General features: G+C 42.0%; 1 protein-coding gene across 4 annotated transcripts in view; it reads right to left on the reverse strand.

Annotated features, from left to right (window-relative positions):
• Window positions 1-274: 274 nt before the first annotated feature.
• cacna1ib (calcium voltage-gated channel subunit alpha1 Ib) overlaps window positions 275-20,141 on the reverse strand; it is a 439,141-nt gene continuing 419,274 nt past the window's right edge. For 3 of the 4 annotated variants that reach the window (XM_023954667.2, XM_078943263.1, XM_078943351.1), the window contains one exon: window positions 275-11,336. In XM_023954667.2, the coding sequence (XP_023810435.2) occupies window positions 10,698-11,336 (639 nt within the window). In that variant the 3' untranslated portion in view covers window positions 275-10,697. The remainder of the gene's footprint in view (window positions 11,337-20,141) is intronic. The other variant, XM_078943410.1, reaches the window with a different exon arrangement.

Here is a 20,141-nt window from a genome sequence, read left to right on the forward strand (position 1 = left end):
GCCATCATTGATTAGCTCACTACAGAACAAACAATTGACAAATAAGTGCTTCTTTCCATAGTTGTGTGTTTGGGGTAAAACATCTAAAAAACTATATCTATTGTGATCTTTTAGAGCTGTGGAGAAACAATGTCAATAAGGGAAAGATTGTCTTATGAAAACATTATTCCCACATGGTAACATAGTATACCATGTTTCATCAAAAACCAATTAAAGGAGGACTATCTGTAATATGATGTAGATGTTGGAAATGAACACCACCAAGAGTCAGCAGTTAAAACGCTATCTCATTTTTTTATATGACACAGAAATGACATTTCAAACAAACAAAAGTTAACCCCATGCATTTGAAAAGAAAACAAAAGGGAAAAACAACAGGATTGGGGAAGTGTAAATAAACTGATTCCACTCACAATTTCAAACAAGGATTACATCTTGCTCCTTCTGGTTACCTTTAAATTTAAATGACATTTTATTGAATTACATATATTCATAAATACAGTTTTCTTTTCACCATATATCCTATCTATACAAGTCTCATATATCTAACTGTACATCCAGTGCATATACTGCATATCTCAAATAGAGTTGGGTTGTCAATTTAATCAATTCAATCAATTTAATTTGTTTAATCTTCTGCCTTCCTTCGAGAAGGGAGATATTACAATTGAATAAACATGACAAATTAGAGAAGGACTTCAGCACTGAGGTTTTCTTGTGTCTGATGTCAAAACACAGTAGGGTGTTTCTTTGGTTGTCTATGAGCAGACTGTCTGTCAGTGTGTGTGATCATCTGTGTTAAGTGCATATAAGTCCACCTGAGGTCTACCTGGTTAGGATTCCAACTTTTCTTCCTTTTTTTATCAAAACAGCAAGTGTTTAAAGTATTACGTTACACGTCTAAGGAACATTCTTTGTCATTATCTATTTTCTTATTTCATGCTACAGTCAAGAACACCTGGGTCAAGTAAATGTTTATTAATCACATAATGCAAAAATAGACATACAGGTATCCTCCTTTAAAGATAGTCCCCATACAGATAGTCACATGGGTCATCATAGTGCTCTATTTTATTCTGGCAGAAGTATGATTTTGACTTCAAATATGCTGGTAGTTTAAAAAAAAAGAAAAGAAAGGAAAGTCCTGTTGGTAGTCACACACCTAGATGTGTGAAGTCTGTTATGTGCATTTGACCCATCCCTTGGCGGATGAGCTGCAGACACAACCCCAATGAAGAGCTATTTGGCGGTTTAACCCACCCTCCAATCTAACTCTTTAATATTGGGTGTCAAGCAGGGAGGCGTCGGGTCCCATTTTTAGAAAAATTTGGTGCGATTTTCGATTTTGACCCATGACCTACTATTCTTGGGGCAGACACTCAACCACATGAGCACCAAGTTGGTTAAGCCACAGAGTTGGTTTGTTTGAATACCAATAACCAGAAGGCCTACAACAGGACATGAATTTTGAACACTTACTGTCCTAAACTGTTTAAATCAGGGGGGCTCATTGCGTGAGATCGCGGCCCATCAAAGATAAATAAACCCAGTTTCTAGCCTTATTAAACCCACTTATTCACGTTACACTATTTACGGTTTCACGTATTCACAGTTTTTTTTTTTTTAATCCGGTCACGTGACTCCTTCGGTTCATTACAAAAGCTTAGACAACTCAAGACGCTTGTATGAGAATATTGCATCTGAGGAAGGTGCTGCACAAATTTTTGAGGAAGGGGGGCAGCCGGCTTCCTTGCCGGCTACAAAAGAATATTTAACAGCCAGTAGAATTGGTTCCACCTGTTCCTGAATTGCTATAATAGGAGTTTGCCACTGCACGAAGAAATTGCATCAGCTGACTCAAAAGCAGCCGGAAAATATCCTGGTACGCTGAGAAAGATAATTGCAAAGAATAAATGTCATCCGGATGAATGAATGATGGAGGAAACCAGACTCTTCTGGACGGAGCAACGCTCAAATTGCAGTGCAGGACCTCTCACACTTCATCACGTAACTGGTTGAGGAAGCACAGGCTCCTGGTTTTAAGGCACAGAGTTACAGAAAGACACTCCCAATGTGCGTAATGAAGTATGCTACGGTACAGTCTATAGCTTTGAATAAAAACCTCTTTATATTGAGAAATATTCAGATGTTCTTTAAGAAATGTTATATAAAGCATTATAAATGTTTCAGAAGGGTTTTTGATAAGTGAGGATGGGTAATGGACATTCTTCGGCCGTAGGGGTGGGGTGTGGCTCTTTGTATTTGTGGATTATGTGGATTCGCAGGATTCTTTGTTCCCTAACCCCTGTGAACATCTCTATTAATATCTATCTATCTATCTATCTATCTATCTATCTATCTATCTATCTATCTATCTATCTATCTATCTATCTATCTATCTATCTATCTATCTATCTATCTATCTATCTATCTATCTATCTATCTATCTATCTATCTATCTATCTATCTATCTATCTATCTATCTATCTATCTATCTATCTATCTATCTATATATTCATTTAATAACCTGGGTAGCTCAGTTGGTAAGGTGCAGGACTGTCATGCAGGGTTCGATTCCAAATGAACAATTAATGAAAAATGGGGCAATTACCATAACAATGGAACAATGGAACAATGGTGAGCAATTAACATCACCCAGGGAGGGTTCCAGGGCAAAACCCTTAACGCCAATGCCTACCTCACAACATGAGAGACAATGAACCACATGTCATGTCGCAACAGACGTCGCCCGCCCAAACAAGGTCTGCACCCTGATGGAAAGTGGGCTACTGGAACAAGACGGAAATGGACTACATGTGAGAACAAGGTTCTGTTAGAATGCTACTACTCAAGTAATCTCACCCAGAATGGTTACATGCAGAGAATGTGGAGTGAATGGATGCTTCAAAACCCACTGGTAGTCCAATGCTCGAACATCCACAAACGGCAACTCCTATACAATTGCAATATCACGGGATAGCCAGAAAAGAATGTCAGAGAGGAGGCTATACCACACTCCCACCCTGAGCTTGGGTACACAGCCCCAACGACAAATACGCTGAGCGAGGCAGCAACTGACCTGAAAGACAAAATCATGTCTATAATGAACACCAGGAAACCCCGACACCAGCTACAACGGTTAAGTGATGTACCGCCTGAAAGTCTTCTTGAAACTGTGAATGAAGCATTGATGGAAATTCCTACCACAACAATAACAGAAACCACTGGTTTACACTTCAGCAGCGATCCTTGAGATGCTTGGCTATAAGAGAAACCATGGGAGAAAACAATACCCACCATGGAAGGAACGGTTAGATGCCAAAATCAAGGCAACTCTGAACGATGCGAGTAAGCTGCCAGAGGCTCAAAGATGTACAATGAGAATGCTAGTACCTAAGAGATACAGAGAACAGGCTGTTCGCAACTCATTCTGCGAAAATGTACACTCAGTTGCAGGTCACAACAGTGGAGCAGACCCACCAAGGCTAGAAACTGAACAGTGCTGGAAAAGTATATGGGAGAAAGAGACAGCACATAACAGCAATGACCAGTGGCTGGTCTCTCTGAGAAAAGAACATAGCAACCTCCCTGAACAGAATCCAGAAGCCATCACAGTGGCAGACATCCAGGAAAGAGTCTCAGGTATGAAGAACTGGACAGCACCAGGCCCTGACATGATACATGGCTACTGGCTAAAGAACTCACCGCACTCCACGAGCGCCTGGCAGCACAAATGAAACAGCTGCTAAGAGATGGGACTCAACCCCAATGGCTAACGGAAGGACGAACAATCCTGATACAGAAGAATCCTTCAAAGGGTGCAGTTCCATCCAACTACCGGCCAATAACCTGTCTCTCCACAACATGGAAGCTCATGTCAGGCATCATTTCAACCAACATAAATGTGCACATGGATCAATACATGAGCATAACACAGAGAGGCAGTGGTAGAGACTCTAGAGGAGCCAAACACTAACTCCTGGTTGACAGAACAGTCGCTCAAGACTGCAGGTCACGACACACCAACCTGTGCATAGCCTGTATTGATTAGAAATAAGCCTATGCCAGACACGTGGATCACTGAATGCTTGGAGCCGTACAACATCAAGTGTCCATGAAATGTGGGATATACCAAGGTGATGCTCTGTCCCCACTGCTGTTCAGCATGGGTCTGAACCCCCTCAGCCAAATAATTAACAAGACCTCTACATGGATTTCTTGAAGCTATATGCTAAGAGCTATCGTGACATTAACTCCCTGATCCACACCACCATTATCTACAGTACTGACATTGGGATGTCATTCGGTCAGCCAGATGGCAACAAAGAGATGCAAGGTAGTCCATGCAGGAGGGGTCTCACTCCCAGAAGGAACAACAGCAGACATTGAAGACATTTACAAGTACCTTGGAATTCCGCCGGCAAATGGCAACCTGGAGCAGGCAACAACGAAAGCTGCCACAGCTAAATACCTCCAACGACTAGGCAAGTCCTGAGAAGCCAGCTCAATGGCAAAAATAAGACCCGGGCAATAAACAGCTACGCACTGCCAGTTATCAGAAACCCTGCAGGAAAAATAAGATTGCCAAAGGAAAAGATACAGACCACTGATGTTAAAACACGAAAGCTCCTCACCATGCATGGAGGGTTCCATCCCAAATCCAGCACCCTGAGACTGGATACTAGCCGCAAGGAATGAGGCAGAGGACTAATGAGCATAAAAGCCACTATCCAGGATGAAACATCCAAGATGCATGAATACATGAAGCTCAAGGCCCCAACTGTGCTCAGTGAATGTTTCAGACAATGGAGAGCAGAGGATAGAGTGCTGGAGGACAGATCTTCATGGGAGGACAAACCCCTGCATGGGATGTACCACCGGACCATAACTAAGTGTGACTGATATCAAGAAGTCCTACCAATGGCTAGAAAGGGCTGGCCTACATGACAGTACTGAAGCACCCATCCTGGCATCTCAGGAACAAGCCCTGAGCACCAGAGCAAAAGAGCCTCATATCTACCACACCAGACAAGAACCAAGGTGTAGGCTGTGCTAAGAGGTGCCTGAAACAATCCAGCACATAACTGCAGGCTGTAAGATGCTGGCAGGGAAAGCATACATGAAGCGCTACAATCGAGTGGCTGGAATAATGTACAGGAACATGTGTGCAGAATATGGACTGGAAACCCCAAGGTCAAAATGGGAAACACCCCCGAAGGTCGTAGAGAATGAAAAGGCAAAGATCCTGTGGGACTTCCAGATCCAGACTGATAGAATGGTAATGGCGGACCAACCAGACATTAGTGGTGGATAAAGAACAGAGGAAAGCCGTTGTGGTGGATGTGGCAGTGGCAAGCGATGGTAACATCAGGAAGAAGGCACATGAGAAACTGGAGAAATACCAGGGACTCAGAAAAGAACTGGAGATGCCCTGGAAAGTGAAGGTGACAGTGGTACCTATGGTAATTGGAGCACTCGGAGCAGTAACCCCCAAGCTGGAGGAGTGGCTACAACAAATACCTGGAAAGCCCTCAGACCTCTCTGTCCAGAAAAGCGCAGTGCTATGAACAGCTAAGATACTGCGCTACGAGCCCCCAGGTCTCTGGTTGTGTAAGAAGGGTGAGAGGGGCGTTTTTTTGTTTATATAATAATAATAATAATAATAATAATAATAATAATAATAATAATAATAATAATAAATTTTATTTGTACAGCGCTTGAAATGGCACACAAATACGCTTTACAACACATGAGCAGAAACAGTAATAAGAACAGAGCTAATACAATAAAAATAATAATAAAAACATAGAAGACAGATTAAAGATTAAAAGCTTTTTTAAAAAGATGAGTTTTAAGTGATTTTTTTAAAAATTGGGAGGTCAGCGCAGTCTCTGAGATGTTGGGACAGAGTGTTACATAGGGTTGGAGCAGCAATGGAGAAGGCTCTGTCTCCCCAATATCAATGCTTGGTCCGACAGGGGAAGGACAGAAGGTTAGCATTGGACGAGCGCAGAGAGCGGGAAGGGGTGTGACGCTGGAGGAGAACGGTGAGGTAGGGTGGGGCCAGGTTATGAAGGGCTTTGAAAGTGATGAGGAGAATTTTAAATTTGATACGCTGAGCGATGGGGAGCCACTGAAGTTTCTGAACGACGGGGGTGATGTGTTCACAAGGGCGGGTGTGTGTGAGCAGACGGCAGCAGAGTTCTGAATGTATTGCAGCTTATTTATTATTCTGGAGGGTGTACCATGGAGTATGCTATTGCAATAATCTAACCGGGAGCTAATAAAGGCATGAATGAAGGTTTCAGCAGCAGCAAAGGAAAGGGATGAACAGAGGCGGGCAATGTTTTTCAGGTGGGAACAGGCAGACCGAGTGATTTGGTTAACATGTTGTTCACGTGATAGATTAGTGTCAAAGAGAAACCCAAGGTTACGGATGACTGGTGACGAAGAAAGCGTGGTGTTATTGAAATTTAACTAAAAACTTGGAATGGATTTTGTGATGGTTTTGGGGCCAATTATGATTATGTCTGTCCTATCACAGTTGAGTTTCAGAAAATTGTGCTCAAGCCATGTTTTGATGTCTGTTAGACAGCGGGTTTGAGTGAAGTAAGTGGTGGAGCTGATGGATTTGGTGGAGACATATAGTTGTATGTTTTCAGCATAACAGTGAAAATTTAAACCATGTTGTCGGATGATGTCCCCAAGGGGAGTGAGGTAAAGGATGAACAGGAGTGGGCCAAGCACCGAACCTTGTGTGTGTGTGTGTATATATATATATATATATATATATATATATACATATATATATATATATATATATATATATATATATATATATATATATATATATATATATATATATATATATATATATATAAATTATATTTTTAAATTATATTTATATATGTATATATAACTTTTGGAGCTTGTCATCTCAAAAGTAGCTTGTATGCCCAAAGTGTGGGCATCCCCTGGTTTATTTTTTTCCTTTTATTTATTTGTTACATTTAGTGTGTGTGGGGAGGGAGAGGGGAAGAATGTGAGGGGGGGGGGGGTGGAAGAGAGTAAAAGGAAGAAAGGTGAAAAGGTGGGGGATACAAGCACTGATTTGAATAAGTTATTATTTTAAGCTGTAACAATTATACCAGATCTGCTGGAAAGACAAATATTACATCAAAGGTGAAAATCTGACACTAAGATGAGCGAAAAATATCTGTCCATCAATACACTGTGGGTGAGGAGGAGGGATGAAGCAGACAGGGAGCAGTGTGGTAGTGTGCACGTGCACGTGGGGGTGGAGATACATGCATGCTGCCGTCGTGAACCGTGTGTTCATAAGGGGAACCAGATCCTACCCAGCCAGACCACCCAGACCAGGAGAGGGGAGGAGAGCCCCCCAGGCCAGGAGTCCCCCCAGCATCCGGACCCAGGCAGCCCAGGAGGGGGGGGGGGGAGAGGGGATCACCCACCCCACCAGCCAGGCACAGAGAAGGCCCCCCTACAGGGGCCCCCCCAATGCCCAGAAGCATAAGCGAACCCAGTGTCCGGCCCCCGGGCCACAGGACAGGAGCGCTTAGCCGTACCAGGCGGCAGCCATGGGGCCCACCGGGCACCGAGACAAGGGCCAAGGACCAAGCCAGGGCCCCCAGAACCCATGAGCTGCCCACCACCCGACCGGCGCCCCGTCTCCGCAAGCCAGCCCAGGCACGCGACCCGCTGGTTTAAACAAACTGAAAAACAGACTTGTAAAATGCAGAAACTAATTCCATGAGCACATTGTTTTGAAAAATTGGAAAGGAATTTTGCTGACACTTTGTTGGTATCAGAGTATTATTTGCTGATATTGTTTGACCTTGCTTTTCATTTACTATTTTTTAGCCCTTTCACTCTGAAGCTGAGGTCACACCACCCTTGGACCTTTTATTGTAAACACACTGCGCAAAGTAAAAGCGAGTAAATGCGCGTTACAGGCTTAAGTGTTCCAAAACCTTTGCGTTCACGTGTAGCTACGCACAATATTAAGAGTGCTTTCTGGCTCTACGTACAAAATGCGTGGCCATTGAATGCCCGATGAAACTTCAACTATGTAAACTGTGACCAATCACGGACTCAGATTTGGTAGTGACGTGGATAGCATTCCTTTTTACTAATGGAAAAGCCAACTGTTTTAAAATAATTTCTCATGGAGGAGAAATTAATAATTGCAGTTTGTGCCTGAAAGGTATTATATGACACCAAGTCTTTCATGTATTGGAATAGAGCTGTGAAAGAAAAAGTCTGAAGCAAGATTGACAAGATGTACACTGCTTCGACATTTCGCACCAGGGGCCTGTTTCAGAAAGAAGGTTCAACCAACTCTGAGGTTAAACTTGAACTCTGAGTTGGTCAATCGAGGGATTAACAACTCTGAGTTTTCTGTTTCAGAGAAGCTGATCGGAGTTAGGTCAATCAATTCTGAGTGGACTGATTCGGAGTTAAGCGTGCGCACCGCGACTACAAGAAGCCATTATCAATGGAGCGCAGATATTACGAGTCACCATGGCAACTGTGGAAAAAAAGAGGTCTGCGTATTTTTCACCAGCTGAACTTCACGTGCTGCTGCAGAGTTACAGTGAATATGAGCACATATTCCAGAGGAAAAGCAACACCACTGCATCTGCAAAACAGAGACAGTTAGCATGGGAAAACATAGCTGCTCAAGTTAATGCGCAAGTTTGCATTTAAATCATTGTTATAAAATATTGGCTGTAATAACTTTTTAAATAGCGTAAGGTGTGAAATAAAAATGGCGATATTTAGGTGTACTTTTGCAGTGTTATTCGTGGTGTAATTGCATTAAGGGGGGGGGGGGGATGCATTTAACGTCGGTAATGTTTAGAGGACTTTTTTTATTAACCTTCCCCTCTTGCAAATGTTGGTCAGTTTAATATTAATACATGCAATTGTGTTTTTAAAAGTGAACTTTTGTCTACCCTTGTATTGATCAAGTGGTATGGGTTTATATGGGATTAAGAAATTAAGCAGTACTAGCAAATTGTGTTTCCTAAAAGTAATTGTGACATTAATCTAATTCAATGTCCCTGATTTCATTTTCATGTAGATGGAATCCTGCAGGAATTAAAAGAACATGGCAGCAGCTAGAAATGAAGTATAAAAACATAATTCAATCAGGTCAAATTTGAGCATGTCATGGATGTAGGCTTTGTTGAAAATATTTAACATATGAAACATCTACATAGCAATACCTAATGTTGTTTTCATTGTATATATGTAATTGACTGCAACGAAAAACGGTAACGCTCAAACAAAAACGTATGGGGAAATGACAAAAAAATCGAGTCTAGGTCTCAAGTTCCTCGCACGACGTAAATGTAATTCTCTACGAATTAATGCAGCCTCCTCGTCTATTGGGTCCTCCAAAAAAGGACAAGCCATTCTTGTCACTTGTCTCTGTGTGACGGAAATTTGGGCAATGAAGGTTAAAGCAAAAAATACCGCTTCGTCTTTAAAAAGGGGAGGGGACCGGCAGAAACCTTGAGTTTAGAGAATAAAACCTGCTCCCGACCAGGTTAGGTTCACAGCGTAAGTAACCATGGACACTGACTCCGAGTATAAGTTACCTCTCTTTCAGAAACGGGTTTGACTTACTCTGCTTTCTCTGGTTTAACAAACCTCCCATTCTGAAACGGAAAACCCAGGGTTTCCCTGATTTCAGGGTTAACGCACTCAGAGTTTACACTTAACCTCCTTTCTGAAACAGGCCCCAGGCCTCTTCCAACTGTAGGTGGCAAATATGCGTTAGTAAACAATAGCAAAAAAGAAGCCTTTCCCATCTTGTCCAGTGTGAACACCATGGGCTATTAATGCGTTCAAGAATCTCTGTTCTTGAATAAGCCTCACATACCCAGTGTGTCCATAGCTTAAAAGTGGCTAAGCATTCCAACAAACTTCCCAATTTTAATCAAAGCAGCAATCACCTGGTTTTAATTGATTTATTTTATCTTCCAAAAAGCCATTTGCAAGTTTTCTTGTCTGGGTCCCATTTTAATCATGGAGACAGTCCTGACGACAAAAAAAAACATGACTAAAGATTAAATTTAAAAAGATCTTTTTTTCATATTTTAATAACCCACCAAATCTGCTAAAGTGGAGATGAGTAAATACTACAGTTAATCATGGAGATTTGGAAAACAAACTGATAAAACAAAAGCTAGCTGTAAAAAAATTACATTTTCCACAAAATGTGCTTCAGAGTTTTCCTCAGGTCCAAGACTGACAGGTATTTTTGCACAAAGGTTGGGGGTACATCAGGTCAGGCAAGCCCTACGTTTTTGTAGTTTAACTCCACCGTAGCTATACTTTTTAGTAAAATGTTACTGACCTTTTAGAATATTCTGCCATAATAGATTAAATATAAATAACCAAAGTGAAATTGTAGGTGTGCTTAAAGTCCCCCCCCCCCTAATGACTGTTGAACCTATTGGAAAGCAATCAAATGTCCTGTGCAAAACAGGAGTAAGAAGCCTTTAAAGACATATCCCGAGTAGCTAAATCTGAGGAGGCAAGAAACAGAACAGAACACCAAAAAGGGAGAATCATTTCACAGTACACGTTAGGAGGTCTCTCCCTGTCCTGGTCAAGGTCCAGAGATTCCAATGTTTTAACAGTCCAATTACAAAGAAGCAACAAGTTTTTCATCTTTTTTTCCTGGAGCTCAAGTCTGCTGGATGAATTCTGCTTTCTTCGTCATAGGCTGTCACACTATTGTCTTCTTCTGTTCCCCTTGCCTTTCCCTTTGTCCAGGGATTGGATAAGAAATCAGTGGTGTAAAATTGACACCTCTGGGATGAATGATTAGACTGGACCAAAGAGCCTGTGCTGTTCCATTTCTTAATTAATGTTGGTGCCAGTGAGCAGGGGATGAACAACGACATCAAGGAGAGGCTGTTCAGCATCTCCGACAAGTGTTCGCTGTTAAGGGGCTGGCAGTATCCTCGGCTTCCTTTCTTCACACTCACCACCTCAACTGAATGGTTTGTTGAGTCCTGTTGAGGGCATTCAGCACTCATGCTGCTGCCTTTAGCACTGTTCTGGTTCTCCTTGTGCCTCAGATAGGCCTGGTGGGTGGTTGTGGTGCTCCGTCTCTTCAGCAAAGGCTCGCCCTGATCTGCTGCAGGTGGTCCTGATGGGCACAAGGAATGTCTGGGGTTGGTGCTGTGTAGATTCAGGTCACAAAGCCGGGAAACCCCACAACGAAGTCCTTCTTCCACCGTGGTCTGCAGGCTGCCCTCTGAACTGCCCATGGCTAGAGGTGACTCACTGTGAAACGGGTGCTGCACAAAGACAACATCTGTTAAACTTTATGTTGCGATTAAAATTTGTATCTGAACTACAGTTCCTTTCATGAATAAAATGTTGAAATATAAAGAGAAAATAGCATTTTTTCACCATGGATAATTTTTTACTTTAGACAAACCACACAGGTTCTTAAAAATGAGAAACCCTTTGCAACACAACATAATCTGCTGAAGCAAATGTACTCAAAGTAAAAATTAACTATAGTTAAATATGTAAAATTTTTGGCTATATGCATTAAGTCTACTTTGGTGAGCCATCATTTTTTCATTACTTACTACTGCTGTTAATCATATCCAAAACTGTCGAGCAGCATAAGATAGTATGTCCTTTAAATGTTTTTTTTTACCAAACAGGGTGTATTCAGACTGGGAAAATCCTTTGTTCCGCATCAAGTCCAAAACCTTGCGTTTGCTGTGTGTTGGCATCAAGCGGCCTCTTCTGTTACAAACCAAAGCTTGATTATCAGTTTTGAACGTCAGGAACAACACTTTTTAGTTGTTACTTTGGTACGGCGGAGGCATGCTGCAAAGCAGTTACTGGTAAGGAGACGTTCTGTGTGTGCTTTAACCGTGTGTGTGAGGGTATGAAGGTAGGCTGGTAAGTGTTTATGACGTATAGATTGTAGGGAAAAACAGTGAGAAACAATATGTATCAAGTTAAAGGTTTTTCTAATGAGTCAGCATTCATCAGACCACATTTCAAAGGGTTGCTGTGTCACATCGTTGTGGTGTTATGGCATTTTTTAAAGAAAATTCTGTAACTACCACGTAGCTTTAAGGGTGACGTCACGGGCGCGTGCTGTGTAATGAGAGACAGAAAAGCATGTAAGGAGAGTTTTCAGCAGTGTTAGAATAAACAATTAAAAGGCTCCAACAAGTAAGCAGTTGAACCTTTATTTACTGTTTGCTTACACAACCATTATTGCTTTCTATTTGTCCGCGGCTCAAATGTTACTTCATTCTTACTCTGTTCATGCCGTCTACAGCGGGCGTTTTGGTTCAGTTGTTCTGCTCCGAGGACAGAAACAGGAACTTCGGAGTGAAAAGAAGCTCAGTCCTATTGGAAACACTCTGAGGCCACCTCCAGAGATGGATCGAAGAACGGTTTCTGGTCCCGGACCAGGGTATGCTTGGATGTATTCAGACTGAAAATTTGCTCCGGATTATCGAGGAAAACGAACTCTGGGTCACTTAAAGCAGGCCAAATGTGTCCAGTCAAACACAACTTTTTACAAATACTTTGCTCCGGGGGATTTAAAGATCACATAGGCCTGTTTAGTGTAAGTCAGCAGATAAACTTTCATAGTTTATTTGACGGTTTCAGAAGATCCTCAGCCATAAATTCACAAATCTGACTAAAAATCAATGCTAAAAGAAAGTATTAATTATTTTAAAAATGATTAAAAAAAAATTTTTCTTTAGCCAAAGATTGCAAAATGGAGGGTAAAAGAGCCGGTTTGGCGTCTGAGACTTGGTAGCAGACTCAATGTTAGATAAATATAGCAATTTGATAAGATAGAATCTACACATCATCAATCTTCTTATCTGTGATTGGCTGTTTGGTGGCACATATGTCACACTAAACTGAAAATTAGAAAAGCAAAATCAAAGATAGGAAGAAAGCAAGATGAGAGACAACTCATCTGAAAATCTTTATGTTGCAAACGCAAAAAAGAATTTTGAAAGGGAAATAAAGATTTTGGAAGCAAACATTTAACATTTTTTTTGCAACTTTAAAAGTCTCGATTTTAAGACTCAACGTTTTGTTTGCAATTTAGAAAATATTAATTTTAAAACTGTGACTTCTGTTTGCAATGTGGTGGCACAAATATCACTTCATAAATGGTTAGGGCTCATCTGAACAACAAACCTTTACAGTGCCTTGCAAAAGTATTTGGCCCCATTGAACTTTCAACCTCTTGCCAGATTTCAGTCTGCAAACATAAAGATTTAAAACTAATTTTTATGTGAAGAATCAACAAGTGGGATACTGTTAGGGTTATGTAATTATGATTTGCTTACATGCTATTATCACCATAATCTGATCATCTCAGTTCTATCTTTCAGTAAGAAAACAATGACGTGAAAATTCTGATTATACAAGATATGATGTTCCTGTATTGCTTGATTAAATGACCCACTTTCATGTTATCACCCACGGCCACCAATAAAACAAGACTGGATACACAGTGAAGGCAGAACTCCTCTGTGACAACCTTGCGCTGTGACAGACGGTCTTCTCCTTCTGCAGAAGTCTAACAAAAATTCTTATCTCCAGTATGGTTCTTCATTTTGTTAGGGAAAAGTCATAACCAGACAGACACAATCATGAAGTAGAAAAAAATGTATGGTATATTTCTGCAACAAATTAAAATCTGAAATATTGGGCGTGCAACATTATTAAGCCCCCTTAAGTTAAAACTTTGTAGCGCCACCTTTTACTGTGATCACAGCTGCAAGTCGCTTGGGGCATGTCTCTCAGTTTTGCACATGGAGAGACTGAAATATTTGCCCACTCCTCCTTGCTAAACAGCTCAAGTTCAGTGAGGTTAGATGTAGAGCGTTTGTGAACAGCAGTTTTCAGTTCTTTTCACAGATTCTTGATTGGATTCAGGTCTGGACTTTAACTTGGCCATTCCAACACCTGGATTTGTTTATTTGTGAACCATTCCATTGGAGATTTTGCTTTATGTTTTGGATCAATGTGTCCGTCCCAGTCTCAGGTCTATTGTAGACTCCATCCGGTTTTCTTCCAAAATGGTCCTGTATTTGGTTCCATCCATCTTCCCATCAATTCTAACCATCCTCCCTGTCCCTGCTGAAGAAAAGCAGACCCAAACCATGATACTGCCACCACCATGTTTGACAGTGGGGATGGTGTGTTCAGGGTGATAAGCTGTGTTGCTTTTATGCCAAACATAACGTTTTGCATTGTTGCCAAAAAGTTTTGGTTTCAGATCACCTTCTTCCACATGTTTGGTGTGTCTCCCAGGTGGCTTGTGGCCAACTTTAAATGACACTTTTTATAGATATCTTTAAGAAATGGCTTTCTTCTTGCCACTCTCACATAAATGGTAAATGGTGTATAGTTATACAGCACTTTTCTACCTTCTTCGAAGGCCCAAAGCACTTTACAGTCACAGTCCCATTCACCCAGTCACCCATTCATACAGACTTTCACACACTGATGGTGGCTCCGCTGCTGTACACTGGCACCAACCTTCAACCAGTTCAGTGTCTTGCCCAAGGAAACTTCAACACATGGGCGGGAGTCGACCTGTAATTTTCTGATCATAGGTCGCCCGCCCTACCACTACACCACGGCCACCCATAAAGGCCAGGGCCCTGTTCCAGAAAGCAGGTTATGTGAGTTACCTCAGTAAGTTTGAGGGTAAGCATGGCCGGCCCTCCCTATACGTGAATTACGCAGCCGCGTAGGGCCCCCATCACCACCAGGGCCCCGAAGTGGCGCAAAAAATAAAATAAAAAAGGCCCAAATCTGGCAACCCATTTCATAGAACTTCCGTACCAACGTGCGCTCTAAAAAGAATGTTGCCTGCACTTTAATGATCCCACCCTTCAACACACCTGAACCAATCTGGCAACCCAAATAATGACGTTACGCCACTCTTTTAGCAACAATTCAACATCATTGCATCTGAGCCTGGCACAGTGTGCATTTGCGAGCGCATTTGTTTCAATAAAGTTGGGAAAAAGAAAACAAAACGAGCGCATTTTGTCATACTGATCAAAGCGACAAGACAACTTCAAGTCTTTATCCATCAGGAGCTGAAAAACATGAAGAACTTCAACATCAATCACAAGGTAAGTTTGGAGGATGTTGGGGCTGTGTTTTTACATTATTATCCAGTATTTCTGTGCAGCTGCACGATTTACGTAAAATACTAATCGATCCGAGGTGAAGACTGCACGTCGTAATTTCCAATGGAAAACTCGAAAATAATTCTGATACCCAAGTTTCCAAGATGAAGTCAGACATGACCTTCCAAAACGGCAGAGAGCAGAGAAAAGTAAATCATGATAATGGTATGATGGCTGAAAAATGTTTTAACTCATGTTATCGTATTGTTTCATTGTTTTGCTACACATATTTATTGCAGTCTGCATTTTCCGGTTTATGTCAGTATAAAAACTGCTGTTTATCTGTTATAGACAGTCAGGTAGTCTGACTTTTTCAACAATGTGTCTTAAAATCTTGCATTGGCATAAAATATGGAGAATCAAAACTGCCAAATACAAATAAGAACTAAAGATTCTCATTCATAAATGAAAAATAAATAAATAAAAGTACTAATTTTAAAATTATGAACATACAAAATAATAGATAAAGAAGTGTATAAATGCTTATATTTCCACTTATCCTCAATGTATTGTTCACATTTATTATTTATAAATGGGTACATTTATTTATTATTTGTATTTTGCAGTTTTGGTTTTACATAAAAATGATGTTTTCCACAGTTCCATCTCAGCTGACTGTTTCTTCTGCTCTGAAAAAGTATCAAAAAGTATTGGAGGTGGTGCAGCGTCCACATCCCAAGATGTTCCTGACATCACTGAAGATGTCATCTCAGGTCATTTTAATGGCTTGTAAAGTAATTTAAAAAAACAGTGTCTGCATAACCCCTCTTTCATTAACAGCAGCTGAAGAGTATGGAGTCCCAAACTGTTCATAATTAAATAAATAAATATGATCTTGTGCAAATACACAATCAAACAATAAATCTCTCATAAATATATTAAAAGATCCTGAAATTGTGAAAAACCTGCACACAGATTTTAAATGAGCCACTAAACTATTAGTAGTATTCTTCTAAAGTTATTTTTTTAGCTTTATCAGTGATTATTGTATAATAATAATTCTTGTTTTTTTAGCTGCAGAAGAAACTGCTGTCACCACATCTACTGTTGAAAGGGAAAAAATATGCTGCTGCTGGGAAGTTCAAATTCACCCAATATGGAACCTTTATCAAACTTATTGTTTCATTATTACTTCAAAAATTGTCATACAATTGCGCACACACACACAAAAGTAAAGGCACGTCTTTCCAACATTCTGCTTCCAGCGTCACAGCAACTGTTATGTACATTTGATGAGAGTGTTTGACTTTTCACTGTTTGCTTTTGTTGAAGTTATGTCTCAAATGTTCCAGAGGCTCCAAGAGAGGGGTGTATGGAGGAGGAGCCTATGGATCCAAAACTCCACCAACCTCAAATCCAATTTGTCCAGCTGAATGGCCAACCACACTCTCTGATCCAGTAAGAATGGATTTGGTGCAAAGAGGTCCTTTTCAGACTGAGAAGGACTTTGACTTTCCAAAATCCGTTCATTGAGCTGTTGTGTTCTTTATTTTGGATTGTTTTATTCATATTTGATTTGATATTAGGTTGCTGTTTTTAATAAGTTGGAGTTTTGTGAATGTAATTTGTTGAGTGCCCAATGTTACGTTAAAAAATATATATCTATATACATTAGTCATTCAAATCTAGCCACAGGGGTTGCAATCTAGCCACAGGGGTTGCAAGCCAGTTGCCTCTGTGCCGGTCCCAAGCCCGGATAAATAGAGAGGGTTGCGTCAGGAAAGGCATCCGGCGTAAAAATTGCCAAAATAACCATGCGAATCATCCACAACACTTTAGACATACCGGATCGGTCGAGGCCCGGGTTAACAACGACCGCCACCGATGCTGTTAACCTACAGGGTGTCGGTGGAAATTTGACTACTGTTGGTCGAAGAAAGAGGGGAGGCAGAAGGGTCCGTGGCCAGAGAGAGAAGGGAAAAGGCAGGAACATAGGTTTGAGAATAGGGACTCTTAACGTTGGCACAATGACAGGGAAAGGCAGAGAGCTGGCAGACATGATGGAGAGAAGGAAGGTAGATGTACTGTGTGTGCAGGAGACAAGGTGGAAGGGCAGCAAGGCACGTAGTATTGGAGGAGGATACAAACTGTTCTATCATGGTGTTGATAGGAAGAGAAACGGGGTAGGTGTGATTCTGAAGGGGGAGTTTGTAAACAGTGTTCTAGAGGTGAAAAGAGTCTCAGACAGGATGATGAGCCTAAAGTTAGAAATTGAAGGGGTGATGGTGAATGTAGTCAGTGGGTATGCGCCACAGGTTGGCTGTGAGTTAGAAGTGAAGGAGAGATTCTGGAGTGAGTTGGATGAGGTCATAGAGAGTATCCCCAGAGGAGAGAGAGTTGTTATTGGAGCAGACTTTAATGGACATGTTGGTGAGGGCAACAGAGGTGATGAGGAGGTGATGGGCAGGTTTGGTGTGAAGGAAAGGAATCTGGAGGGACAGATGGTGGTGGACTTTGCGAAAAGGATGGAAATGGCTGTAGTCAACACTTACTTCCAGAAGAGAGAGGAACATAGAGTGACATACAGAAGTGGAGGTAGGAGTACTCAGGTGGACTACATCCTATGCAGACGAGGTCATTTGAGAGAGGTTATTGACTGCAAAGTGGTGGTAGGAGAGAGTGTAGCCAGACAGCACCGCATGGTGGTGTGTAAGATGACTCTGGAGGTCAGGAAGAAGAAGAGAGGGAAAACAGAAAAGAAGATCAGGTGGTGGAAGCTACAGAATGAAGAAACTTGTGAGGAATTTAGGCAGAAGTTGAGACAGGTCCTGAGTGGTCAGGATGAGCTTCCAGATGACTGGGAAACTACAGCAGAAATTATCAGGGAAACAGGTAGGAAGGTGCTAGGTGTGTCATCTGGAAAGAGGAAAGACGGTAAAGACACTTGGTGGTGGAATGAGGAAGTACAGGACTGCGTCCAGAGGAAGAGGTTGGCTAAAAGGAAGTGGGATGTAGAAAGGACTGAGGAAGGTAGACAGGAGTACAAGGAAGCGCAGCGTAGAGTGAAAAGAGAGGTGGCAAAGGCCAAACAGAAAGCTTACAATGAGCTATATGACAGGTTAGACACAAAGGAAGGAGAAAAGGACTTGTACAGGCTAGCCAGACAGAGAGACAGAGATGGGAAGGACGTGCAACAGATAAGGGTGATTAAGGCCAGAGATGGAAAGGTGCTAACAACTCAGGAGAGTGTACAAAAAAGATGGAAGGAGTATTTTGAGGAGCTGATGAACATGGAAAATGACAGGGAAAGAAGGGAGGAAGATGTGGTTGTTGTGGAGCAGGAAGTAGCAGAGATTGGAAAGGATGAGGTTAGGAAGGCTCTGAAAAGGATGAAGAGCGGAAAGGCCGTTGGTCCTGATGACCTACCTGTGGAGGTATGGAAGTGCTTAGGAGAGACAGCAGTGGAATTTCTAACGAGGTTGTTCAATAGGATTTTAGAGAGTGAGAAGATGCCTGAGGAATGGAGGAGAAGCGTTCTGGTTCCGATCTTTAAGAACAAGGGTGACACGCAGAACTGGAGCAACTATAGAGGAATAAAGTTGATGAGCCACACAATGAAGCTGTGGGAAAGAGTAGTGGAAGCCAGGCTTAGGAAGAAGGTGGAGATTTGTGAGCAGCAGTATGGTTTCATGCCCCGTAAGAGCACCACTGATGCCATTTTTGCTTTGAGAATGTTGATGGAAAAGTACAGAGAAGGTCAGAAGGAGCTGCATTGTGTGTTCATAGATTTAGAGAAGGCGTATGACAGGGTGCCGAGGGAGGAGCTGTGGTACTGTATGAGGTCGTCTGGAGTGGCAGAGAAGTATGTCAGAGTAGTTCAGGACATGTATGAGAGAAGTATGACGGTGGTGAGATGTGCTGTAGGTCAGACAGAGGAGTTCAAGGTGGAGGTGGGACTACACCAAGGATCAGCTTTGAGTCCTTTTTTGTTTGCTATGCTGATGGACAGGCTGACAGACGAGGTAAGACAGGAATCTCCCTGGACAATGATGTTTGCGGATGACATTGTAATTTGCAGTGAGAGTAGAGAGCAGGTGGAGGAACAGCTAGAGAGGTGGAGGTTTGCTCTGGAAAGAAGAGGCATGAAGGTCAGTCGTAGTAAGACAGAATACATGTGTCTGAACGAGAGGGATCAAGGTAGAAGCGTTAGGTTACAGGGGGCTGAGGTGAAGAAGGTGCAGGAGTTTAAGTACTTGGGGTCAACAGTTCAGTGTGATGGGGAGTGTGGAAAAGAGGTGAAGAGGCGAGTGCAGGCAGGTTGGAGCGGGTGGAGGAAAGTGTCAGGAGTGTTGTGTGACAGAAGAGTGCCAGCAAGACTCAAAGGAAAGGTGTACAAGACAGTGGTGAGACCAGCTCTGCTCTATGGGTTAGAGACGGTAGCAGTGAGACAGAGACAAGAGGCTGAGATGGAGGTAGCGGAGATGAAGATGTTGAGGTTCTCCTTAGGAGTGACCAGGTTAGACAGGATAAGGAACGAGTACATCAGAGGGACGGCTCATGTTGCCTGTGTTGGCGACAAAGTCAGAGAAGCCAGACAGAGATGGTTTGGACATGTTCAGAGGAGGGATAGTGGATATATTGGTAGAAGGATGTTGGAGATGGAGCTGCCTGGCAGGAGGGCAAGAGGACGGCCAAAGAGGAGATACATGGATGTCTTAACAGAGGACATGAAGTTGGCTAATGTTAGGGTAGAAGATGTCCATGATAGAGTGAGGTGGAAAAGGATGATTCACTGTGGCGACCCCTGATGGGAAAAGCCGAAAGAGAAAGAAGATACATTGGTCATTCATATTTTTTTCTTTTCACTTTTAGAATTAGTTTGGCACGACTAAATGTGCATCCAACATGCAGACAATATACTGTTTTCAATTCTTCAGCAGCAACAATAATACTTTCACA

The sequence above is a fragment of the Oryzias latipes genome, chromosome 1 (genome assembly GCF_053564925.1).
Source record: "Oryzias latipes strain Hd-rR chromosome 1, Olatipes_Hd-rR_3.1".
Classification (NCBI taxonomy): Eukaryota; Metazoa; Chordata; class Actinopteri; order Beloniformes; family Adrianichthyidae; genus Oryzias; species Oryzias latipes.